Source organism: Falco cherrug, chromosome 14, assembly GCF_023634085.1.
Source record: "Falco cherrug isolate bFalChe1 chromosome 14, bFalChe1.pri, whole genome shotgun sequence".
NCBI classification, from domain to species: Eukaryota; Metazoa; Chordata; class Aves; order Falconiformes; family Falconidae; genus Falco; species Falco cherrug.
Window position 1 is genome coordinate 949371 of NC_073710.1, and position 25884 is coordinate 975254.

Genomic DNA, 25884 nt, shown 5'->3' on the forward strand with positions numbered 1-25884 from the left:
GCCGTTGGCAGCGGGTGCAGAGCTGCCACCAGGTGAGCTGGGGGGACCCAGGTGACATCCCAGATGAGGTGGGCTTTCCCAGAGCCACAAATCAGGCACCTACCCAGAGCTTCCCCTAGCCTTCATCTGCCGCTGTCCACAACAGAAAACCGGTTCATACTAAGCCTTGTACACATCATTTGTAAAGTGTGTTTCAAAGACTCGTTTGTTCTAATCTGTCACTTCTGTGTTGGTGTTTAGCTGCTTGTGGCAGACGTGCATTTTGCCAGCCACGTGTTCTGTACCTTTCAAAAACCCCATAATTGTTGTAGGAACAATTCATTTCCTGGTGGTGCTCAGATTTATAGAGGGTAGAATAATTATTCCACGCTGGCCTGCAGTTAGTGTTTCTTTACATAACGGAACCAATTTCCATTGAATATTCGTTTTGGTTTGTATCTAGCTGTAGTGATCAATCTCTTGTTGTCACTCCATTCCCTCAGCAGGTAGACCTGGTCTTGCTGCTGTGTTTGTCTTGGGGGAAGCTTATGCTGATCCTGCGTTCTCACAGTGCATTTACCTTCCGAAGACACAAAACCAGCTGCCCTGTTCAGCTGATGCGTTGGGGACAGGGAGAGTTGGATGCTCCCTAAGAGGTGGGGGGATGAGGGGGGTTAAGATGGGCCCTGGCGATGGGATAACTGGTGCCCAGATCTCCAGATGAGTCTCTGCACCCTGCCAGCTCCCCAGTAGCATCTTCAGAGGAAGCCACCTGAGGCAGCAGCTCCCCAGGGGCAGGTGAAATGGCAGCAGAGCTGTTCGTCCACCCACCTGCAGCCAGGGCAGACCAGCTTCGTGCCTGGTGCAGGGAGACCTGCAGGACGCACCTTGGGAAAACCCTCTGAGTGCTGAGCACCAAAGGGTGATGCTCTGCTCGCGAGTACCTGAGGTGATGGATCTTTGCGAAGCTTTTCCTTGCTGTACACAAACTGACCAGCTGCTGGATGCTGAACTTAGGGCCAGCCGAGGTCTGGCTTTGGCTGAAGCTTCAAGCTAGGTCAGCCTTTTCAGAGGTGGTTTTATTGCTGAGCGTGCGGTCAGATAACGCCATCGGGGTGCTGAAGCTGGGTGACCGCTGGGAAATAGCAGCTCCCATAATGTTTTCCATCTCTGCTTCTCTTCTAGCTTTGATCCCTGCTGTTACCGTTTCAAGATGACAAACAGAGGACGACGCACCCACCAGCTGTGTTGGTCAACAGAAGGCTTCCCCACGTTCAGCCATCGTGACCGTCTCCGTGCCATCAGTAACACCAAGGGCACAGATTCCTCCCAGAGCCCCAAACCTGCCTGCCCTGTGTTTAAGCTTCGACCGCTGAGGACAGAGCTGATGCCAGGCAAGACTGTGGAGATGGTGCTGGAAGGCTCCTCCAGCATTCCCCAGGTGAGGTGCCCCACGAGGGCTGCGCCCTCCCCACCAGGTCACCTCCGCTGGGGCTTCTTCCGACCCCTTGACATTTGCCTTGGGAAGAGGAGCAAGCGCTTTCCAGAAACTGTTTTAATGCCACAAGTTACCATGGCAGCACCAGCTGCTTTCCTTGCTGGCTGCCATCAGTGTTTCCAATGCCACCATAAACCCAGCTCGCTGGTACCAAAATGCTGGCTGAAGGGAATGTTGCTGCTTCAGAAGCAGAGGGCAGGTTACAGGGTGTCGTGTGCTGAGGCAGAAAGGAAGGGTGGAGAAAATAAGTTACGCTTAGGCTAGGAGCAGAGGCTGTAAATAAATGAAAACATGTGAGGTCATAGATCTGGTGAAAAGAGTGAATTAAAAAAACCCAAGCACCAAACCTGTGAAGAGAGGGAGAGTCTGAGAGCAGCATCATTTTTCCTCTGTAGACAAACACGGGCAGAGGCTTGTCTAGCACCGAGTCCTGGAGGAGAAAAACAGTGCATGCCAGCCCTGATGGTCAGAGTGACGTTCATCCACATGGGAAAGTGTTCCCAGGGATCGTTATAATTGACAGCTTGACTTGTCGGTATTTCCATACCAACTCACCCCAGACTCTCAGCCAGCCTTGGTGTCCCAAGGGCAGCCGGCTCTCGCAGCACCCTTGGGTGGCAGCTCAGCAGGGTCACGGGGTGTTCTCCCCCCCGGGCCCTTCTTTCCAGGCCAGGGGAAATCCAACTCTGCAGAGGAGCTGCCAGCTAACCCTGGTGTACATTCCTTGGCTCTGGGACCACTGGGCCCAGGTGTTTAAGCAAATGTGGAATGAATCTTCATGAAGCTCCTGCTGTTCCTAATGATCTGAAAGGTGCTTGCAAGGGTTGCCTCAGTGGCAGCTTGCAGAAGGCTTGATCGCTCGCCTAGCTGAGTGCCCTCATAAATAGGATGCAGCATAACAAGAGGAGGGGGCTATTGAGGAGAGCAGTGGCTGTAAGTTGCGGCAGGAATAGGGTCCGTGGTTGGGTGGCTAGCAACTGCAGCGTGTTTTGTGGATGCCCTGCCAGCACCTGCTTGGGTGACGCGTGACTCTTGCACGCAGGTGGTGAAGGAGCGGCTGCTGTGTCACGCCGTGGTGGGGAGCAAGGCGGGGAAGGCACAGATAATGCAGATGGACGTCACGTGTGAGTTTGTTGATCCCGTTCTGCAAGTGTCTACCAGAGAAATCGCATTCCGGGTGGAGAAGGTAAGTCTCAGGATTGCATCCTGGCATTGAAGAGCGTGGCTGATGGCCGAAAGCCTGCAGGGTGTGCGTGCCTGTTAAACACGGGGAGGACGGGGTTGGTTAAACCGCTCCCCCAAGTCCACGGGGCTTCGGCTATCGATTTGAGCCAGAGCAAGCTTTGGCCATTACCACGAGATGGTTCTACCACAGAGATGGTGATTTCGCTGCCCTGGGGTCGGGGACAGTCACAGCTCTGCCCTTCTCGAGGTGGAGGCAGGATGGAGCTGCTGCGCCAAGGGCACAGGTGAGGCAGTGGGACCCGCGAGCGCAGCGTGGCCGTTGCACAGCTGCCTTGTGCGCTGGGGCTGCTGGGGGAAGAGCCGATCGCTGCAGCTGAGCGATGCTAAACCCCTCCTCACCCTTCCTGAGGCACTTTGTGAAGTAAGTGAGGATGTTCTTAGCGATGAGACGGTTTTCGGACTTCAGCGAAGTAAAGCTGAGATTGCAGCTGCTGCGCTGAGGGGGGATCGTAGCCACTTGTAGAGAGACACGTGTTTGTGTACTCAAGATGAAGGGAGGTTTTTGAGGCTCCTCCAAGGCATGGGGATGTCTGAGCACTGATCCTGTAGGGAAGCTGAGAAAAACGGAGCTTCCTGCCAATTCCTCAGGCTGGTGAAGGAAAACTGTCATCTTTTTTCTCTCCCTGCCTTCCCTGCTCTTGGCATGGATGCTAGCTCTTTGCGTTTCCCTCAGCCTCACCTCCTTCAAAGGACCTGCAGTCATCCCTCAGCTGCAGTGATGACAACACCGATGCAAAACAGGAGCCCTTTAGTCTCTGGGTCCTGACTCCTCCATCATCTTTCCCTCTCCCACACGGTGTCTGAAACAGAGAAGATGGTTCATTATTTAGTTTCTGTATTTTCAGGCCTCTCCTCTGGTTCCCAGGCTTCCAGAGAAGCACAAAGTCCTGTGAGTGGGCAGTTCACACTTAATGAGAAGCTTTTCAGCTGTTCCTGATGTCTGCCTGTGTTCTGCTTGATACCCCGTGCTCTGGTTTATCGAGTGCTATGATGCTGCAGCTGTTGGATATCGATACATCCAGAACTAGTTTCCCAACTGCTGCCTAGTTGATGTGAACCCTGCAGGAAGGCCAGAGCGATGCATGAACAGGAAGAAATAGCTTAGGCTGAGCTTAACTGTGAGGCTACAGACACTTTGTCACTGGAGCAGGGACAGCAGGACGCACGTTGCAACCAGACCGTTGAGATTTCTAGCTGGCTGTTTGTGCGTGTAAATGTTCCAAGCTCACCTTAGGCTACTGCAGGCTCTCTGCTCCAGGCCAAATCCTGCTTGCTTTTCTCTTCTGACTAGCATCCCTGCTTTTATGAGGCTCCTGGAGCCACTAAGGCTGTACGAAATGACTGGGGGTGAAAATCGTCTTGTGCCATTCTGCCCAAGAGAGGGTAAACTGGAGACAAGCGCTCTGGGTTCACTTTCTGCTTTTGACCTTGGTCAAGCAGCTGCCTCCTCTCAAGGTGCTGTTCCCTCATCTGTATGTGAGACTGTTTCCCTGCCCCCTGGGGGATGCTGTGGTTTCTAAACATGAAAAGCACCTGACGTTCTGAAAGAAAAACCTTGTAGAAGGGTAGAAACTAATACAGACAGTGAATAAGAGATGTGTGCAATTTTGGGGTTGGAAACTTTGAAATGCGTCAGAAGGGAAGGGAGGTGCATGGCCACTTCAGGTTGTTTTTTTCTTGTCTCTTCTTTCTGTAGCTACCCAGTGACGTCCTCAGCCTACAGCACAAGCCTCTTACTTTAAGAAACATGTCCTCCCTGCCGCTGAGCATCGTCCTGGCCTTAGACCAACCCTTCAGAGTCTGTGATGCGGCCCGGCAGCCCCTCCCTGCAGATGTCCGGGTGAGCAGGACCTTCCGGCAGTGGGCTTTGAGGAGGAGGGATGTGGCAGTGCGTTCCTGTTGGGAGGTCCTCTGGCAGGGTCTCCTGTAGAGTCAGCAGTAGCCTGGCCCCAACTCAATCAGATTTGAAGCGAGCTTCTGGAAGAAACAAAAATACCTGAGTTGGGAAGATACTTCGTGGCTCAAAGCCATGAGGAGAAGGGAGCAGGCACCTAGGGCTGGGCAAGCCGTGGAGTAAAGGTATCTCCTGGGACTTGCAGCAGCCGTCCTCAGCCAACCTCAAGAGCAGCTTGCTCTCTGTGAGGGCAGCTCTGCCTTCGGGAAGGCTGAGGATGCTCCTCCCACTGTCGCCTGGCACCTGCCCTGTCGGTGGTGGAAGGCGCTGGACATGGGCTCTGCTGGACACGCGCTGGTGGAGGTGCGGGCACCGTTCCTGTGCCGCGCCGGTGACTGGCCCCTGCGAGGCTGAGGCTGCCGTGCTGGTGCACTTGTGCTGTGAGGATAAAGGAGTCTCTCTGGAGTCAGGGCAGCAGCCCTGGCTTGCTGGAGTGCTGGTTCGGCTGTGTGTTTAGCACAGAGCCTCTGTGGGTCCAGAATTCAGTAGGACAATATTTATTTCCCCCTGGTATCGATGCAAAGCGCAGAAACGTGAGCCTGCAATAGTCTGACGAGAAGGTGCTTGCAGTCAGGCACTCGCTGTAAAGAACGTGCAGGGTGGGCTGAGAAGCCCACGCTGAGGTCATGCTTTAAGACATTGACGTGTTCCATGCTATCCAGCCTTGGACTTCATTACGCTGGTGTTTGATCTTTTTAATCTCCTTGCAGCCGATGAAGCTGGAGGTAGGGGAGGAACTTCATTTCTTCATCAGATTTAACCCTGCTCACGAGGAGCATCTGAATAGCTGGGTGGCAGAGAAGGCTCTGAAGATACAGCTGCTCGAGCATCCTCACGAGGAGCAGGTCACTGTTCGGGGAGAAGTCTTCTTCCCAAATCTCCAGTTCCAGACCATGGCCGTGGACTTTGGCTGCATCTTGAATGACACTGAGGTGGAGCATTACGTTGAGATGACCAACTGCAGCCCGCTTCTCGTCCGGTACCACTGGTCATTCCTGACGGGCGGCCACGCGAGCCAGCTGAGGTATGTGCACCGTTGCCCTCTCCTTGAAGCTCCTCTTCCTAGTGTCCTGTCTGCACCTGGCGAAGACCCAGGCTGTTTGCCTGGGATCTGGCAAACTGCCTTCAACTCTCCCTGGTGGGAATAACACCTGCCAGCCGTGGTCAGGCTAGATGCTCAGGGAACAGGTGATCTCTGCCGGTTGGACGCTGCAGGGGAGACCATGTTCTCCAGCCGAGCTGGGGCTGTATGACACTACTAACGCTTTTTGCTTAGCCCATACCCTGGAGTCCTGCTGTGCCTCTGGAGCTACAAAGCCACGCTTAGGCACGTGGACGGTAACGTCACCGGTTTTCCATCCCTGCCGACCCTGTACGTTGTCATTTCATCCTAAGAGCCTACATAGGCGCTGCCACCAGAAGGACCTGCTGCTGCCCCAGTCCCTTGCTGCTGCTTTGCTGTAGCCCCCGTACTGGTTCCCCGGGAAGGAAAGCTGCTGTGGAGAGCTGTGCTCGCAGACCCTGGTGGCCTGAGGCAAACACCACCCTGGAGAAGGGAGTTTTTGTCTGTTAGCTGTTTTGTGAATGCGACGTGCAGTTGATTCAGCATTTTTCACCAAAACGGCAGGTTCTGCTGGGGCTGTAGGTCCAGCTGCAGGTGTCGGTGGGAGCGCTTGTCTGAGCATCCCTGGGAGGCAGGGCATCCAGCCCTGGTCAGTGGTTTCCAAGCCCAAGAGCACTCTTGCAGTGGTGCTGCAGCACACCTATAAACACATTTCTAGCAGTTCCTCCCGCTGTGGCCTCTCTGTGTAGTACAGAAGACTAGTCTGGGCGGTTTTAATGACAGTAGCAACTGGTTTTTCCATAATGCCCTGGGAAACCAAGCAAAGTTAACCACTGCGTATTGAAGTGCTGCTATTGCAAATAACAGAGATCATAAATAAACAGTTTTGTTTAGGGAGTTGGAATTTGGCTTAGAGGAGACTGGGCACTGGCATTAGCTATGGCGGTGAGGAGGGCTTGGGGGAGAAGCTGTGGACACTGGGGTAGCCTGTTCACAGCGGGCTCTTACCAGTCTGGTGTGGCCCTTCATGCGTGGCGCCTTCAAGAATGGACCCTAAAATGCAGGGGAAAGTCTGCAAAAGCAGGTGCAAAGGAAGTGGACAGGGAAAGAGTAACAGGGCTGTAAGCTTTGCTCGGAAGCCCCTGTCATCTCCTGGTAAATTAGATTAGGGTTTAATTACAAGCTAAGGGAAAAATCCAGCATTGATGATAGAACAATGCATATATTTTATGATAACAGAGAAACAAGCACATTGGAGCGAAGCCTGTGTGGAATTAATTTCCTCTGGGGCCACTTATTGGCCAGTTGCCTGTTTGTATCTACTCTTTTTTTTTTTTTTGAACCAATTTAGGGTTTTGGAAATGTGACTGCTGAATCAGTTTTCAGCTTTTAATTCCCCCATCTCCACTTAAATTGGCTTTGCTGGACCTGAGCCTGCAGGTTCTTCCGGCAGATGCTGAGTCACCCAGCTCTGAGTTGGTAGCAGTTGAGAGTCTTTAGCATCTGGCAGGATAGCAGCCCCTGCTCCAGAGGGTTTGGCATAGCCCCTTTGCTGGCTCGTTAGTGCTGTGGACATTAGGACAGCTCCCTTTTCTGCTCTGCATGTTAATTAAGCAGTAATGTGCTCGCTCTGGGTCCCTCGGCAGACACCATGTGATTCTCCATGTCAGGGCTGGAAATGAAGATGGTCTCCAGGCTGTTAACACCTCAAATTGCTCATTAAGAGCCCAGCAGAAGGGCAGCATGTCAGATATTATTTCTGGTCTACATTAAGCACTGTTGCTATTCTAAATTATCAGATCAAACTAACTCGGTCTGACATCGAGGGAATCAAAGATCAGGTCTCATGAAGGTGAGATCGATAGAATTGAAGCGTCCACACATCTAACCTTGCTGGAGCTGATCGCCAGAGACTCCCAGCATCAATCAGACACACACATTTATTTTGGCCAGGAGAGAGAAATGTTGTTTCTCTGCCTGGACAAGACTATTTGTGTTTAAAGTGGGTTTGGTTTTTTTTCTTCTAATTGTTCAACCCATTTTTTCCTCCTTACTCTTTAGTCACTGCTGCTACTTTGAGCAATCATATCAGCAACACAGTCCAGTCACTGCTGTGCGGTTAGTCATTTCCAGGGCGTGCACAGTGACAGTTGGAGGTGTCGGATCTCACTGCAGTGATGTTGCTTCTATGTCTCTGCGCTGCCTGGTCTGAATGTCAACGGGTGGTTCAGTAAATGCACAAATCTTAGCTCAGCAGAGGAATTTATCCTAGCAAAGAAATAGTCATCAGGGCATTGGGGCAAAATGCAGTTTCGTCTTTGCTCTTGGCGAGGGCAGACCATCACCACCACCTTCCCCAGCTGCTGGCCAGGTGGCCCAGCTCAAGCCCCGTGTTCCCACAGGGTGCACTGGGCAGGTTTTGGGTTTACTTCTGTATCACATTGTTTTCAGTTGCAAACACCCTTGAGCTGTCTTGCTTGTTCCAAAGTCCCTTTTTTAATCTGTGTCTGTTGGCCTGCAGGACAAATCGAAGTGCATCGTCAGGGTCCATAAGCCTGTTTAGATGCCTCAGGGGCGCGTGGTCTCTGGTGCTTTGCCCTGTGACAGAGCTCGGGCTTTGTTGGGGGGCTTGTTTTCCCCCGGTACTTCTGCTGTGCCTAAGGGATGCACCAGCGTGTGGTCCCTGGGGGCCTGGGCAAGGATGCTGGGCGTGTGGGTGCCACGCACCAGGGCAGCAGCCTCAGTGCTGTTAAAACTCCTGCATTTAATGCAAAGGGGTGGTGACTCCTGGCACGTGTCCTTGGTGCTGGCAGGACCTGCAGGGACCTCGGGCCTTCCGATCACCGTTCTGGGGTGTCTGTCCTGCTGGTGGTGGCTCTCGCACAGCCTGAGCTGGCAAGGTCACGTCATCCTGCCTGAATCTTCACACGTGGTTTGCAGAAGCGGTGTGATTTCTAGCTCCTCTATTTTGGGAGGTGGGTGTGGGAAGTGGTGTGAAGCTGTATCCTTAGCAGGCTCAGAAACCAAGAGATAGGCTGATGTCTCAGCAGTTCGGATGGTGGGTGGCACAAGGCTGTCCTGGCCCTAGCAGGAAGGACTCTTCTCTCCCTGCTGTCAGTGTGCCTGTGCTGCCATTGAATCCCCCCTGTTAATACCTGGATTCATTTTGTCTCATCTGACGGGTGGCCAGGTTGGGTGAGATGGACGCAGGGGGGTTAACACCTTGCTGTCAGCCCCTCCAGCCCCAGGCTGACCTGCTTATGTCAGGAGGCTCCTCATCTCCACTCCAGCGTGCTGGTGGAGGCACTTCCGCAGCCCTCTGGCCCCTCTGCTTTGGGGCTGGTCCCTTCTGCAGGTGGAGGAGCCGCGCTCTGCTCCTTGCCTTCATCCCTGCGTTCACAGCCTTGCCCTGAAAGTGCTGGAGGCTGCCCAGAAGGTCCCGATTCTGAGAAAGGGTTACCTCAAGCCTGGGCTGATGCTGAACATCTCATCATCTTGCCCTTCTTTCCCAGGACCAACCCCCTTTCCTTCAGTGCCAGGAAGATGTCGTGTCCTAGGGGTCAGCTTTCCGTTGACACCTCGGGTTCCTCACTCCCTTCCTTTTCATGTGATGCTCATTGTTGTTCATTTTGACTTTCCCCCACTGGAAAGAGCCCCTGGCTGTGCTTCGCGCTTCTCCGCAGCAGGACTTGCTAATCGCGTCATCTCCCAGCACTGGGTCCCAGAGGGCTTCTACTTTAGAGTGAAAAATACTGTTGTTGTCTAGGCACCACGGTCCGGTGAAGTTGCCTCAAACCATTCTGTAGAACTAGGGGTACCTTAATAAATGATTATGGATTTTCCATCTCGGGAGTTTCACTCTCCTTGGGAGCTGTTACTAAGCCGCAGTATTTATCACAAGCCACTCTAAGAGCTGCGGTTTCATTTCCTCACCATGTGCATCGTAGCGAGCGGTTCTGGGACAGCTGCCGTGTTGACGGCCGGACCCAGGCGCCCAACGGGTGCGTGGGCTGGTGCGTGGCTGGAGGGTGTTGAGGTGCTCCTCTTGGTGGCCCGACACTGCGGGCATCTCCCCTGCCGCCAGGGAAGAGTAGCGTGCAGCTGCAGGCTGCCCAAAAGCACCGCTGTCCCAGCTGAGCTGGATTTATCTCATCCTTACGGAGCTGCCCAAGTCAGCGGCCGCTGGAGGTGTCGGGCAGTTTGGTCGCCCGTCAGGGCCCCCCAGCATGCACCCGGGTGCCTGGGCTGAGAGGAGCAGAGGTTGCGTGGGTGGGACCGTAGGTGGGCGATGCGCTGCAGGGCAGAGCGAGCGCCTTCATCCCCTCCAGCCCTGGTTTGTTCTTCCCCACGGACGGTGCCGAGCTGTTGCTCGGGGTCCCCGTGGCGTCCCAGCAGCAGGCGGAGGGAGGGCTGTCAGGGGCTCACCTGGGCCAAGCCGTGTTCTTGCATGTCGCTGTAGGGAGGACAAGTCAGGCGGGATCTCTTGCGGGTTATGAAGAGCAGAGCCTGTAATCCAGAAATGAAAACCAGCCTTGGATGCTAAAGACAAATCTTTGTTTGGAGCCCATGGTTCAAGGCACTGAATTCCCAGCTGTAAAAAATGTTCCGTGTTTGACTGTGGGGGGAACGCTTACGAATAGGCACAGTGGCAGGTAGGCATGGCCCGAGCGCGTCCCTCCACGTGGCGTTGGAAATCCAAGCAGAGCTACTGTGAGCACCTACTGCAATTTCATACAGGGACCATAGTCGGAGTCACTTGGAAATTCTGAAAATGTTAACCCGTGCACTTTTTACTGGCTGCTGTCGCTCAAAGGATAAACTCGGCTCTGTTTGCAAAACGAGCGGTTGAACTGCTTTGCTGAACCATTTGCCAAATTTGTCCTCCAACAGTTCGTGTTTAGAAACTGCTGGGGAGGTAATGATGGCATCAGGACGTGCCACACCGGTTATAAGCTCGTTTCAGCAGAGCTGCAGCCTTTGTGGCGCGAGGTGCGGTTCGAGCTGCTGTTTTGCAGCCAGGGAGTACCTGCGGCACGACAGGGAGCTGAATCTCGGTGTTGCGATTGGAATAGATTGATTAAAAATGACCCAAAGTACTAATCGCGGCTGCTTTGGTGCTCATCGGGGATCAATGGGCTGTTTAATTGCGAGTCTCTGCCTGGAGCCGCTTGACGTGTCTTCCCGTGTTCCTTGCGTGTGCGAAGGTGTCCCGTGCTGGGCTCGTGCCGGCTCTGTTGGGGTTCAGGCACAGCAGGCGGCGGGCTCCGTCCCTGCTCCTGCCATCGCCGCTGCTGGTCCTGACCCGCAGCTGTGCGTAACCGCCCAGGGGAGAATTCAGGGTAAATACCTAGAAGAGCTGAAAACCTCCTTGCGGCACTGGGTCTGTGCTGGCGCATCGCCATCCAGATCTGCCCCTTTGTGTCTCAGTCCCACCTTTTTGTGCAGTTTGTCCTTTTGTCTCCCTGCAAGGTGTGGTGTTCACCTCTGACATCTGCAGTTCCTCATTGCAAGCAGTTGCCAGCTGCCTGCCACACTGCTGGACCAGCATCATCCCTGGGCAGCCCCCAGCGTTGACCTGCTCCACCCTGGTTCTGGAGCTGCCAGGTCGGATCCATTCCTGGGCTGGCGGCACCAGCGCCCACCCAGGGGCCACGTCCTGCCAAGGAACTGCTTGTCCAGGTCTTCCTCCCTCCTACTGCAGCTTCATGATTGAAGTTACGGTTTCTTCCAGGTTCAGCCCTCCAGTACCTAAACTGTTCATCAAACCCCAGCCACCGAAGGAGGAGGGAGCCTGCGCGGAGCACTCGGCATCTGCAGAGAGCAGTGTCAGTGATGGATGTGTAGAGGAGCCAGCTGAAGCCCTGGGAGCAGTGGGGGATCCTGCCCAAGAGCCAGCAGATGCAGAGGACTCCCTGGAAGCAAAGGTAGATTTTCTTGTACACTCACTGTTTTGTGTTGCCTCCCCCAGCTTGCCACCAAAAAGCCGTGCTGGTGCCAGCATCCTTTTTTTGCTGCCCTGCTGCCATGTGCCCTGAGAGTGGGCTGGGCAGCAGGGCCAGCAGCTGGACACGGGGCTTGTGGGGACAGACAAGCAGGGTAGTGTTGTTTGGAGAAGCCCATTCAGGTCCTCCTGACCTATGGTGAGGTTGGGGTTTTTTGGTTGGGTTGTTTTTGCACTGTGAAAGGGAGGGGTTTTACCTGCACAGTGATGTGAAGCTTCCAGTTCCCTTCCTCTGTCAAGCCCTGCCCAGTACTGGTCTCCATGTACCACCTTCTCAGCCCCAGCTAGAGGCACCCATTGTCACGTCTCTGCCTTCGCCCGAGCCCCGGTATTGCAGCGATGGCCACAGAGCTGCCTTTTTATAAATGGAGACTTGACAAAGTTGCTGTCTTTTCCTCTTAGTATGGGAAACAGCCTTTGGTCTGCTGACCTTCCTGGTGAGCCTCGGTGCTTTGGAGCTTGGCCTCGGTGCTAGCGGGAGCTGATGGTGCCTTCTGCGTCGCGTGGGACAGAGGCTGCTCCTGGGGCAATAAAAAAGGATATAGGAGAGCACAGGAGGTTCTGGAAGTGCCAGAGTTGGTGTTAAGTTCAAGGAGGGGGGTCGCACCTGCTGACGTCTAAATATCAGTTGTTTTAATGTTGTAGCTCTGCACGTGTTTTCTGAATCAGGAAAAAGGATACCTGGTAGGCATAAAGAATCGCGCGGCTGAATGTTTTCAGATAGAAGCATGAAATCATTTTTGTGCCCTGCTTTGTTGCCATGTATGCACAGATAAAGCAGGGAAATTCAAGGGGATATGACTAGGTAGGATCCAAAATCGCTTCAAAGGATACATCTGAGTTGCAGCGTTGTCTTCTGCTTGTGTCACTGTATCATGGCAATGTCCATGTAGCCTTCCTGGGGAGGTGGGAGACCATAAGCGTGGGAAGGATGTGGGTTAGCGTCTTTGGGCATATGCCCTTGGCAAAGCTTTGCAGGCTGGAAGATGTGGAGACAACAGAAAGAGCACTGAGATGTGAGAAGGCTCAGCCCTCCCCAGTGCTTTATCTCCTTGGGGAGATGTAGCCTCTGGTTAGGCCTGAGGATGTGCTGTACATACCCTGCCCATGTCAGAGCCCCAGCGCAAAGCCCTCCTTCATGTTACCGAAGCAGCAGGTATTCTTAAACTTCAAGAGCAATCACAAAGCCCTTGCTTATAAATAGGGGTCAGAAGCCCAGGGACAAGGTTCCATTTAAAGGATGGCACCTCTGAGGTTAAACACCAGCCCTCAGCTGCTGCAAGGCAGAAAAACATCTCAGCTGCCTTTTTCAGGATGGTGTTATTCAAGAGAAATGGCAATCCTCAGCCCTCCAGCACTGACGAGTGCACAAGGGGAAAGCTAAGCACCACCTGAAATGGGACAGCTGTGCCAAGGACTTCTGAAGTCCTTATTTCCCATTTTTGACACTTCTCGCTTGCAGCTGCATTCCTATTGTTGTCATGGAGAACCTGAGCTGTCCAGGGGTGGGGTGTTTGGTGCGTTTCTTGGGCAGGAGTGAGCAAAGCTGGGGTGGCATGAGGGTGCAACGTGCCCTCGAGGTCCCTGCCAGGATGGGGTGCTGGGCACACCCCGCTTCCTCGTGCAAGCCGGTGGGTCCGAGCCCGCCTGCCGGTGTGACACGGGCTCCACCTGCACCTCATGTCTCATCCGCACGGGTCTTGGACCCACACTCGGCTAATGGCACAGGCGTCCCCGTACTTGGTGTGTGCCTGTGTCCCATCTTAGCTGCTCTTGGCTCGATGAGGCGGTGGAGCCTGCAGCACAGTGATCCCCCTCAGCCCAGCCAGCTGCCTCCTGTAGCCCATGGTGCTTGTTTTCCAGCTGCTGCCGTCCGCTGCTGTGGAGCTGGAAAGTCGGAGGCCGGTGAGGAGCCAGGAAAGGATGCAGTTTGTGGAGGTGGAGCCCCTCCCCTCGGGACCGGAGGAGGTAAGTGGGCATCTGTCTCACTTCCCCGTTCCCAGTGTGGCAAGCAGTTACGTAGCCCCCGCTGCCACTGGTGGCCCTCGGTGCTGCTCACGGAGTGGCCTCGCATCCCTCCCAGCACGTTGTGCAGCGCTGCTGAAGCAACCGGCCATGTAGGGCTGACCGAGGGTCCTGCCTGTGCAGCGCCTGTGGAGGGTGTTGTTCGTCTTGTTACTCATCAGGTGCTCGGTAGGAAATTTTTGCAGTAGCTTTTGCGAGAGCAGTGTGCGGGTCGGAGAGAGAGTGAAAAGTATCAGGAGTCAGACAAGCTGGGCTGGAGTCCACCCCCAGCTCCAAGGGCTCTCATCTTCAAGTCTCGTGTTTTTCTGAAGGCAGTAAAAAGTGTTTCTAAAGGCAAGTTCTGCAGCTGAGAGAATGTCTTGCTGCCAGGAGACATCCCAAATTAATTTAGTGTATTAATACATGAATTAGTATGGGAGAAGATTTTTCCCAGGGTCTCTCCCACCAGTAAGTGGAATGGATGCAGAACGAGATTAGGGTGATCTCGCCTGTGATGAAGAGGCCCCTCCAGCCACATCTGTACTTTGCTCCAAGCTACGGCTGCTCTTCTGCATCCATTTCCACGCTCAACATCTCGATCTCTCCTCCCCTGCCTCCAGGTTTTTGATGTCCTGCCACTGTACGGCGTGCTGCCGCCGGGCAAGAGCCAGTGCGTCACATTCACCTTCGTTGGCCGCACAAACATTGCTGCCCGTGTCACGGCGCTGTGCAGTGTGGAGGGAGGCCCGACCTACGAGATTGCGCTGAGTGGGGAGGCTTCGCTCATCAACTACTTCCTTGACGTGACGGAGATCGACTGCGGGCTGCAGGTACCGCACGCTTCTCTTGGCAGAGGTCCTTGTCTTGGAACTGTCGCCGGCGCGTTGCTGCCCACCGAGGTCTAGGGCACTCTTCCCTTCCCAGCTACTCTGTTGGCTCTGTCGCTTGGAAGTACTGCCTTTGGGTGATACGTTCTGCATCAGAGTTGTTTTTTAATGGCCATCTCTACCCCCCAATAGTTGGGATTTCCTCCTCTTCAAGGTAACGAGCGCTGCCTCCCGGGACAGGCAGGGACCCCGTGGTGATCTCCAAAGGGACATGTCCCCAGGACCCTCATCCGCCCATCTGTTCCTAAAGCCTGAGGTCCAAGGAGATGCTTTCTTTTAATGCTCTTGATTAATCAACAAAATAAACCGGGGAGGAAGTTAACTTGGGCTTCCAGTCACTGCAGCTGGAGAGAATGTCCCAGAACAATCAGCACTTCTTTTCAGTTAAAATCCCCACAGACCCTTCCAGCTGTTGGCCCTGTTTGGCTGTTGCCCTGTCTGTCTCTACTTTTGCTTCTGTTTTGCTTGCAAATACTTGTATGCAGGTGCCTCTTATTCTGAAATGCCTCGATGCCTCCTCTTTTGTTTCAGCTGGCTGTTAGGTGACACCTTAAAGAGCAGGGGGCTTGTATCCCCTGGTTTATTTATTACTGCACCTCTATGTGCTGCCGTCAATAGTGTTCCTGCGTAGGGCTAAGGGGTACCCTGTGGCTGGGGGTTGCCCAGGTTAACCCAGGACACCGCAGTGCCTGTACCTCCTCTGCGCTCCCTGCTTCTGCGCTGTGTTCATGTGCTTTCAAGCCAGGGAAAAGGGAAGGAGACTCCCAGCAGCAGACCTGCGTCTGTAACTTCCCGCTCCTCTGTCTTCTCTCCAGCTGTTTAACAAAGTCAGGGAAGCGGAGGTCACCCTGCAGAACAGAGGGAAGATGGGATTCACCTACGTGGTGCTCGGCTCCAGCGCAGCTGCTGAGGACAGCCCTCCGCTCGGCGTGCCCCTGGCCGTGCCCAGCACGGTGAGTAGCACGAGTGATTCACCCTGGCCAGGCTGCCCAGGAGAGGGTTATAGGGAAAAAAGGTGCTGGGCCGGGTGGAAAAAAAGAAAAGGAAGACAGAGCCACAAAACCAGCATGGAGAGCCAGGGCTGTAAGCAACTGCTGCTGGGTGGCAGAGAAGGTCGAGCAAGCGCGGTCCTACTAGAGCCCCTTCATGGCCTTTGCTGGTGGGTGGCTCTGGCATCCTGCAGCAGCCGCCGGCGGGAGGCACGAGGGCTTCGGTAGCTCTTTGGACCCTGAATGCTGAGCTCTGTGGTTGTGCCGACACTGGAGCCAGATGGTGCAGGCTCTTGTGAGGGTCACCTTCCCCAGGTTGTGTGGTCAAGCAGGGTGTACTCCCTGTCCCTGCCTGTAAGAAACCCCACCTGCCCCCTGCCAGCACTAAGCAGGACTGAAATACTGTCTTGCCTGGGCATGAAGCTGCTCTGCCAGAAATTTTAGCAGCCCCTGTATTGGTCCCTCCTCCAGCTTTGCTGCTTTGCAGCAGTTTTGTGGGGCAGCGAGGGGGTCAGGGAGGATCGGGGCTGGAACAGCCAGGAGAGGAGTTTGCAGCATCCCGGCGCCCCAGCTTCTTAGTCCCGCGTGGATGTCTTTGAGCTGAAGCAGCGTTCCTATCTTTGTCCCTTTTTGCAAGGGGACGAGGAAGCCAAATGGCTTTCACATTGTTTTCATGCCCGTCTCCTACAAGGGATGACACACTGATGCCCTCTTCCCGCAGGCTTCCGAAGACGCAGCTCTGCTTGGACCCGTGCAGCCAGCTGCTGCAGCAGCAGCGTGGGTGCTGGCAGCTTGGCAGGGCTCACCTTTGCTGCAGCTGCTCTGTGCGCTGGAGTACGGGCTCAGGGGACCAAGTGGCAGGAGCTGTCCCACTCAGCGGCTTCCCCTGCAGCGTGCAGGGGAGCGGGGAGCCGAGGGTCCAGCCCAGCGTGCAGAGGGCGAGCCAAAGGCGTCTGCGTCTGTGCCCGGTCACCCAGAGCCGTGCTGCTGTCTGCTTCCATTTGCTCTCGATCTGGCTGGCGTGAGCCCAGCCTGAGGCTTGAGAGCCTTTCTGGAAGCCCAGAGAGGAGATGTCCTTCCCAGCAACACCTTCTTCCCTAGAATTTGTCCTAGTCTGCTCCTGCATTTCCAGAGATGTATGTTTGCAGGTCGCTGTGAGTCTGGATGGGCTCACGCACCCCTGGTGTAACCACACAGGCAGGAGATGTTTGGTTGGGATGATGAATGAGTCAGGGAACCACTGACGTGCAGTGTGAGGAGCTGCTGGCCCTGCTGAGGGCACGGGCCTTAGCTCGTCTTCCACAGCAGCTGGTAAAAGAGCTTTTCTTTATTCAGTCTGGCTCTTGCTAGCAGAGGGTAAGCGCTGTGAGCAGCAGAGCTGCGCTCCTGCTGAGCAAAGGGCGGTCTGTGCTGTGGGAATGCAGCCTTGCGAGCCCTCTGAAGGACGTACTGCACCCTGGTGTAGGAGACTCGAGCTTTTAGGATACGAGAAAGCCAGAAGGCCATGTTGTCTGACGTTTTCTTCCATAGGAGAAGTTGTTTTCTCTTCTCAGTGTGTCTGTCGCCTGAGCCGTCCCCCCACCAAACGCTCTTTGGTGCATTCCCTCTCTTGTCTCCCGTGCCCTGCAGGGTTACATTGGACCTGGCAAGGAGCAAGTGCTCAAAGTCTGTTACCTGCCAGGAGTGCCTGGAGTCTTCTGCAGGGCTTTGCAGATTCAAGTGGGTCACCTGGAACCAGCAAGCGTCACCCTGAGAGGAGAAGGGACCCTTCCCAGGATCTGCTTGGACCTGCCCAGGAACATCAGCGGTGAGCGCTGCCTCTCTGCTCCGCAGGAAGGTCCCCTGGCTTTTTCCCCATGTCATATGCCCACAGGGCAGCAGCTCACACCCACCTCCACTGAGCCTGGAGGTTTCAGGGCTGTCAGAGCAACACTCAGCCCTCGGGTTGCTTCCTGAGTCTCTAGTAGGTGAGCCCATGTGGGCTTTGCCCCAGGAACCACCCTGCAGAGCTTGCCAGCATATCTGTCGGAGGCCTGGGAAGGTGGCGGCTGGGCAGAAAAGCTTGGGGAAGCTGTAACGCGGGCTGGCAGGGATGTTGGCAGGGTTGGATTTGCCATCGCGTTGCAGGGGAAGGGATGCTCCTCTGTAGGGGGGAAGGTGGGTGGTAGTGAACATCAGGATTCAGAGAGGAGCAGCAGCATCCACTTCCCATAGAATGCTCAGGGAGTTTGTTTCTGGGAGAGGCCAGCATCAGGGGAGTGGGGCTTCCCAGCTTAAGTGGGATTGGCACGGCGTCCACGCTTCTATTTGTGGATCTTTTCTTCCTCCAGGAAATGCAAAATACGAGAAGGTCCTCAAAGAGGCCAAAGAAAAGATGGCAAAGGACAGCCAGCGAGCTGAAGCAGTTGCTTTGGGGGAGGCTGCGGCCGCGGAGCCACCCAGGGACGATGCGGACACCGCGGTGAGAAGCCCCATTTGGCATGTGCCACCCTGCCCCTGTGTCACTCGAGCCCTGGGCACCCCGCAGCAGGCTTCCTGGGGCCCTGCTGGCACTTGGGACCTCCCTGCTCGCACCTGGCCACGACCATGTGTCAGCTCAGCATTGCTCCAGGGGCTGCCCAGCTCTGGCTGTTGTCCCTCCAGCAGATGCACCAGCTCCCCGACTGCCTCAGGGAGAGCTCCTGAAGGCCGTGCTCAAGTGACTGAGTTCCTGGCACTTTGAAGGAGCTGCGGGTCGTGGCTGAGGGGTTTGTTGCTCACGACCCAGCTTACCAGCAGCAGCCTGACTGCGCCCTGGGGCTGTGCTGTCAGCGGTCATCTCCAAGAGGCATCAGCTTTCTCATCAGCTTTCTCGTGGTTCCCTTTCCAAGAGAGCTTCTGTCCAAGCTGCTCTGGCACTGGTTGGGGGCAGGCAAATACTCGGAGCTCTGGAAGGTTCCTGGCCTGTCTGTCTGTCTGTCTGGCCAGATCAGCTTTTATGACAGTGACTGGGCAGGCGAAGGTGCTGGAGTTCGTTTCCCTTGAGATAAGGCCTTGACTAAGGGAGCAGGAGGTGTCACAGACGCTGAGCAGCGAGGCAGAGGGACTCCATCGCCCCTCTCGACAAGATCAGGGTGGGATCCTCTCTCAGAGACAAGCCTGTGCCTTGGGCAGGACCTTTGCTAAGCAGCCGCTCTCTTTCCTTTCCTCAGTGGGACACGCAGCTGCAGCTGCAGATGGAGCAGTTGCTGATAGAGGAACATGCCCTGGAGCAGCAGAAAGCTCTCAGCTCCGGTCCCCCAGAGGAAGCGGCCTTTGACCAGCGTGCTCGTCAGAGGCTTCTCAAGTTAGTAGAGACTCCAGGTGCCCCGAGGGTGACACCCAGCAGTGCACCCCGGCTCCCGAGAGCTCCTGGTGTCTGCAGAGCTGGCAGTAGCTGGGCACTGCAGAAAGGGTCTGACCCTGGTAGCTTTGACGTGCTCCCTGTGAGCAGCCGAGTGTCCTCACTTCATAGTGCCACCCTGGGGTGCTCAGCTCCCCACAGATGCTGGGTTCTGCTCTTAGTGCTGAGGGGGTCCAGTGCAGACCATCCAGCCCTTCCAGACAGCACAGACACCGTCCCTGCTGACCAGCTCTGAAAGGGGCAACTCAAAGCTGGCATCTTTGTTCCAACTGACAGGCCACGCTAAGCAAAGCCAGCAGGGAATCGCACGGGCTGAGAAACCCTAAAGCAGGGGGTGTAGATGCTGGTGGGACCGTAGGGCTTGCCTGGGTGACTTGGTCCTTCCCTCTGCTCCTTCCTGATGAGGCAGGGGCATGGTAGGCTCCAGTTCAGGAAGAAAATGCTCTGCAAAACAGACCACTTATGCGCTTTCCCTGCTCTGGAAAAGGAGCTGCCCTTGAACGCTGTAGGTGTCGATTCCTGCTTTCCCGGGGCTGCTCTGGGGACAGACCTGGCTGCAGAGCAGGGAAGATTGCCTGTGCAGGCAAATCTCATTGCAAGGTCCGAAGTGATTTCAGGCTTGGGCTGTACACCAGGTTAGCAGTTCCACTGAGGCCAGTGGAGGTCTGGTGGACTTAGCCACAGTGGCTCTTTGTAGCCGAGGAGCTGCGACCAGTTAAACACAATTTTATGTTGAGGTCCCGTTGGTAGCTGATAAAACCTAGGACCTGCACCCTCCGTGACTTACCAAAGTGTTACTACCAGGTGGTCAGGCCTTGGCTTTCACAGGCTTGAGCTGGGTTTTTACAGCAGCAAATACCCACTTTATTTGTGTCTTCTGTCCACTTGGAAATGTAGCCGGGCTGTGGTTTAAGGAATGTCTCTATTCCTTTCAGAGTTCAGCTGCCTGAGTACATCCTGGACTTTGGCTGTGTCATTCCTGGTACCGTCCGCACACACCTTGTGAAGATCACCAACCCCGGGCGGTTGCCTGTGTCCTTCCTCGCCGATAGACGTGTCTTGTGTGGCACAGGTAACCAGTGCTGGAGGGACTTCCCGTGGGCTTGACAGATGAGCTTAAGCCACTGGGTGTGTGTGGGGGTGTTGAGTGCCTGTTTGTACAGCTTTTTTCTTCCTGACTGCCCCCGCTCGGTGCTTTAGAGCCTGAATTCTCCTGGCCAGCAGTGCCCAGAGACCTGGTCTGCCTGGGACTACCCTGACACCTCATTTCAGGGACTAGGTGGGCTGATCACCTTGGTCACCTCTCATCATCTTCTGCTCTTGGCTACCATGAGTGACAGCCGAGGTTTTGTGCTCTCTGTGGGCTCGTGTTGCAAACGGACGGGACCCTTTGTGGTTTGGAAGTGCTTTGTTTAGACTTCATGATGTCATAGCCCTTCAGTTGAGCCTTTATTGAGAAAAGAGCCTGTGAGATCCTCTGGTGTATCAAAACAGGCTTCCACGACAGGCCCTGAGGCAAGGCTGTGTCCCATCAAACGGTGATTTGCTGTGTCTGGGGGGTGGTCAGGTGTCTTCTCTAAGTTGTTGTCCAGGGAACACCGCAGCATGGGGGAACCTTCGTTGGAAATTCTCCTTTGGGGAGGTCTGTGCCTCCTTCCCTGAGATGCCCAAGGAAGGAATTGCTGAAGCTCAGCTGATGGGTTTCATTTTTACCATGTGGACCTTGGATTCTGGCTGCAAAAACGCTTTCTCCTTGGGCGGTGACAAGGGAGAAAGAGCAGCAGGCTTCTCCGGGGATACAAGGGGGTCTTTCGCAGAGCTGCCAGCCAGGACACCCGCGTGGCCTTAACGTGCTTGTGACACACAAGCGGCATGAGATGTATCTCAGCTGCTTTATTTTCATCTGTTCAAGGTTTCAGCGTGGATCTGGACCATCTGAAGTGCCTGCTCTGCTGCAGGACTAAGACATTCAGAGTGCGCTTTGACCCACAAAGCGCCAACCTGCCACTGGGAGAGGTGGATGTGCTCCTGCCCATCAAGGTACCACCTATTGGGGCAGGCAGCAGGCTGGACACGGCAGCAGATGTCACCTGGTCTCTCAGCTGGATGTTCTGTCCTTCACTAGGTAGCAGGTGGCCCCACGTTCCATGTCCGCCTCCGTGCTGACGTGACTGTGCCGTCCCTCTGCCTCTCCAGGGACAGGCTGGAGTTCTCCGCTGTCCAGTGTGGGCAGTGCCGGGAAGAAACTGTCCAGCTCCACAATCAGCTCCAGGTCCCCTGTCAATGGTTCGTCACCGTGCATGAGCCTGTTAAGGTAAAGCACAGACAACGTGTGACACGTAACTTCTTGGTTGGGTTTTCTTTGCCTCTCTTGCTCTTTCTGCCCCTGTGGCTGCCTGGGCGCTTGGGCTACAGCTGGGCTGAGGAAGCTTCTGAGGGTACGGAGCAAGGCTGCTTCGCCTGGACCTGTTCATTAGCTGATGCTTCACTTCTCTGCCATCTTCACCCATTCCTCCTCTGAGGACAGTGCCTCCCCATCTGCCTGCCCTGCCTACACATCTTTGCTCCCATTTATGGTGCCACCAGGTTATGGTGGCCATGTCTGGTTTGGACGTGGGTGCTCTCCGCACCGTGACAGTATCTCAGAGCACGGCAGGAACCAAGAGTCTGTCCCCACAAAGGCCACCTCACATGACTGGTTTCTGTGCCCAGGTGGACAAATGCTTGCCAGCGAGCATGCGTCGGAAGCTGCTGCAGGAGTTGGAAGCCAAGCCCCGTGTCTTTGAGGCACTGCCCTCGGCCGGAACCCTTGCTCCCGGACAGCGATGCAACATGCGAGTCAGGTTTTCACCCGTGGAAGAGGTGAGATTGGCAGGTGTCACCCCGCGGAGGTCTGGCAGGGCAGTGTGGAAATGAGAGCCCAGCGCAGGGGATGAGGTCTGGCCTCCGCATGGAGCTTTCTGCCAGCCCCGTACCCACTGTGCCCCAGTTTCCCCTGTAGCGCGCACTTCTGAGAAGCGCTTTGGAATCCCCACGGGGAGTTGCACAGGGAGCATCCAGGCTCGGCGGTGTGGCTCCCTCTCGGCACGTGGAGGAATCCACCTGTTTCCCCTCATCTTCCACCTGGTGTGGGCATATCTGCAGGCTGCAACGCCCCGGCGCAGAGCAGCTGGCATGCTCGCAGGGGACAACCCTGGAGGGGCCAACCTGGGCTAATCCTGCTGCCGGTACCAGCAGACAAAACAGCCGCCAGACACCTTCCTGGGCACGGCGGGACTGTCACCTGTAGCGGTACGCTGCCAGCAGTCCCTGTGGCTCTGGCCCAACCTACCTGCGTGTTCCCACGCGGTCTGGGAGTCAGCTTAAGCGATGGAGCATTCCCAAAGGCAGTTTGCATGTGGCCACAGTGACTTGGAAGCTGGCAGTGTGTGACAGCATGGACACAAGTGCTTCCATGCCTGGGAACAGTCCCAGGGACGGTATAATTGCTAGCTGGGATGCAACCAGCTTGTGTTGGGCTTTGGCCAGAGCCAAACGCTGAGCAGAGAAGATGACCCTTATTTCTAGCCAGCGGGAGCTCATCTGCCTCTTGCGTGGCTGGTGTTTGCCTGATGCAGCAGTGCCACAGCTGTGTCTGGGCAGCGTAACCCCGAGGACCTTTCTCACGAGCACTGCGCTCCCTCGTGACTGGGTGAAAACGTGTGACAGACTGTTTCAGATCTGACACCAAACAGCCAGTTACACCTCACCCAGGATCCATCCCAGTTACCCGGAGCCAGCATGCAGGTGCTGCAGCCTCTGCTATAATTAAATACCTGTTTTCCATTCACCTTAGAGGTACCGATGACACCGCTGACCTTGGGGCAAGGGTTGAATTCCAGGCCCTTGTCACCTGGGACTTCGTGCAGGACCTTTCTGTGCTTCTCTCTTTTCAGAAGTCCTACAGAAGGAAGCTGAAGATTAACATTTGCCAGAGCAGCCAGCACCTCCAGCTGCAGGTCTCGGGGCAAGGTCTGGAGCCGCAGCTGGAGTTCAGCCCCCCAGTGCTTGAGCTGGGACCGGTGCTGCCATACAGCCGTGGGGCGGAGGGGACAGTGGTGGTGAAGAACCCGTGCGAGTTTCCCATCGAGTTTTACTCGCTGGAGTTTGACCAGCAGTACCTTGAGGAGGAGCAGGTGAGCGGGAAGTCTGGTCCCCGTGTGCGTGCTGCCGTAGCTTCACAGCGCTGTGGTGGCATTCCCGGGCTTGCGCCAGGGAGATGGAGGCAGTCCCCAGGGCACAGCCTGGCGGCACTTGAGGGGCAGCCAGCTCTGCTGCCAGGCCGAGGGGGGTGCTTGGGTAGTCCGTGTTGGGAGGAAGGCATGAGGGAGAAAGATCGGTTGGCTGGGCAGTGTGTTCGTGTGGTCAAGAAACCCCTCCTGTATGTGGTTTCTCTTCCCTCCGCGCACAGGTCCTGCGCATGCTGAAGGACTACGACAGCCGCAACACCTTGTTGCTGCCTCTGCGTGGCCCGGGTGAGAAGCTGCCCCCAGAGGTGCTGGAGTACTCTCAGGACCAGAAGAAGCTGCAGGATGATCAAGCAAAGCCCAAGACTGGGGACCCAGCGGACCAGGACAAGGGTGAGGGTTTGGCATGGTCTGTCCTGAGTGTGGACACTGCAGGGAGTCCAGGCTGCGTACCCTGAGTTCTCCATGACCTCGTTCTCCACGGAAAGCCCGTGCTTTTAGCAGCCGCCTGTTCCCCAGCTTGGTGGAGGAATTGCCAGGTGAAAACCTGTGGCTTGTAACACGCATCCTCTTGCAGCCCTGAGTGCAGCTAAAGCAAGCTCATATCTTACTGCCACACACTGGGGAAATCATCAGGGTGTCCCCTTGTGTCCCTCAGCCACAAAGAGCAGGCTCAGATGAGTTCTTCAGCCTGTAGGACCAAGCCTAATCTAACGAGCTGGTTTAGATTTGTTCCTTCCCGGCAACACAAGCACAAGCTCAGAATATCCCTGGACAGGCTCCTCGGTGCCTTGGGAGTCTCCCTCCTTAGGAGATTTTTGCTTTTGCTTGTGGCCCTGCAAAGTGGGAATGGCCAAGAGCAGGTTGCCATTCCTTCCCCACGTCCTTCCTCCTCGGCCAGCTCTGAAGGTGCCTGGCACCTGTCAGATGGGGGCAGAAAGCACTCCGCTGGGGTTGTTTGCAGCACCTCACCCCGTAGCTCGGTCGTTCCGCCCTCCCTTTTCGATGAAAGCCAGTCCAACAGGGTGAATTCAGAATCCGAATGTGGGGAAGAGGAGGAGGAAGGTGTTAAGGAAAGACGCGGGACGGGTGGTAACCTGAAACTCTTCACCTATTTTGTCCATTGTGGCAAAAGGGCCCCAGCGGTGGACTTCAGTGCCACCTCCATTGCTTCACTGCAGCCTGGTGCCATCTCCCTCGGGACTGTTCCCAATGCCCAGTTGCACCTGTCCCCCCCCCCTTAGGCACCAGGACCCGGGACCAAACTCCCATGAGGACCGTGGGGAGGGTTCATGGAAGATGTGGCCCGGGCCTCTTGGGTGTTGCCAGATGCTCTTTCCTCCTCCTGCCACCCCACTTACTGTGCTCTGAACAGGCCCCTTCACCAGCAGCTGGATCTGCGCGAGCCTCGAGGACAGGCACGATGAGATCTGGGCTGTGACATTGCTTTCAGCAGTCTCCTCTCCCAGGATCTGAGGGGATGGGGAGGGCGATCAGGGTCACAGGGAGGCAGGAGGCTGACTTTTCTACCTGGTTCTACACAGCAGAGCACCAGCAGAGCACCAGCAGCAGCAAGGAGGCTGCGGGAGGGCTGGCCGACAGCCCTGTCCATAGGGCCCTCGCCCGCCACCTGGGCATCGATATCCCTGCAGAAGGGCGCACAGGCGGAAACCGCAGAGGGATCGTCATCATCGTCCATGGGGCACCTCGGACAGGCACGTGAGCTGTTGGCTGCAAGGAGAGCGGGAAGCAGGAGAGACTTATCCTGGTGGGCCGTGGTGCTTGGTCAGCCAGTTGAAGCGAAGTGAGGCAAGCCACAGCTCTGCTGGTCCATGAAACAGTCCCCAGGCCTTTGCCTAGCTGGTGCCAGTGGTGTGGCTCATCTTGTGTCCGTATAGCTAGGCTCTTGTCCCCCCAGACGGGGTGGCCATGTCCCTCTTGCTGCATGGGACCACATTGCCTAGTGCCCGTGTTTCCTCATGGGAGCAGCCCCTAGCCCGTGCTGACCCCCAGACTGTGCCCAGCTGGCACCCACCAGCACAGGGTAGCGAACGGTGGTGGAGGGACAGGGCTCGAAACAATGTCCTGGCCCAGGGCTGAGGTCACACCACAAGGGACAGAGTCCTGGGCTGAACCGGAGGTGGAGGCGATCCACCTGCCTCTGGAGTTCAGCGCTTCTGACCGTGCTGAAGCTGCCTCCCTCGTGGTGTCCCCTAAAGGGATGTGTGCTTTCTGACTGTCCTTGAAACCTGCAAAGCCTCTGGGGGGGCTTTCCAGAGCCTGTCCCTGAGAATGCTTCACCTGCAAATGTCACCAAGCCGCCTTCCTCTCTCTCTCAAGGAAAGACAGCGGCAGCGGTCGCTCTGTCCAAATATTACGGCGCTGCCTGCTTGTCCATCGACGCCGTGGTGACAGAAGCCATCTCTGACGGGAGCAGCGCGGCAGGGCTCCGTGCCCGGGAGCTGTGCGTCAGGGCTGCCGCTGAGCAGAGCCACAAGGAGACAGAGGATGAGGGTAAGGAGGAACACTGGGCGCAGAGCGGCGCTTTGGAAACCCACCACGGCCACCTGCTTCTGCTTGCTCCAGAGGAGTTTGGCAGCCCTTGGGTCTCTTGGGGAGCACGGGTGCAAGTGTGTAGAAATGCAGAGCCATTTCA

The 25884-nt window shown here is 55.8% G+C and overlaps 1 protein-coding gene across 1 annotated transcript in view; it reads left to right on the top strand.

Annotated features, from left to right (window-relative positions):
* Positions 1 to 1192: 1192 nt before the first annotated feature.
* Positions 1193 to 25884, top strand: part of LOC106631623 (hydrocephalus-inducing protein homolog) — a 39144-nt gene continuing 14452 nt past the window's right edge. The window contains exons 1-19 of the mRNA XM_055726934.1: positions 1193 to 1420; positions 2520 to 2663; positions 4419 to 4562; positions 5387 to 5700; positions 11471 to 11663; positions 13604 to 13708; positions 14365 to 14574; positions 15447 to 15584; positions 17250 to 17427; positions 17951 to 18081; positions 18812 to 18945; positions 19938 to 20074; positions 20915 to 21042; positions 21128 to 21316; positions 21715 to 21864; positions 22938 to 23177; positions 23453 to 23621; positions 24773 to 24943; positions 25569 to 25742. Coding sequence (XP_055582909.1) covers positions 1193 to 1420; positions 2520 to 2663; positions 4419 to 4562; positions 5387 to 5700; positions 11471 to 11663; positions 13604 to 13708; positions 14365 to 14574; positions 15447 to 15584; positions 17250 to 17427; positions 17951 to 18081; positions 18812 to 18945; positions 19938 to 20074; positions 20915 to 21042; positions 21128 to 21316; positions 21715 to 21864; positions 22938 to 23177; positions 23453 to 23621; positions 24773 to 24943; positions 25569 to 25742 — 3277 coding nt within the window. The remainder of the gene's footprint in view (positions 1421 to 2519; positions 2664 to 4418; positions 4563 to 5386; positions 5701 to 11470; positions 11664 to 13603; positions 13709 to 14364; positions 14575 to 15446; positions 15585 to 17249; positions 17428 to 17950; positions 18082 to 18811; positions 18946 to 19937; positions 20075 to 20914; positions 21043 to 21127; positions 21317 to 21714; positions 21865 to 22937; positions 23178 to 23452; positions 23622 to 24772; positions 24944 to 25568; positions 25743 to 25884) is intronic.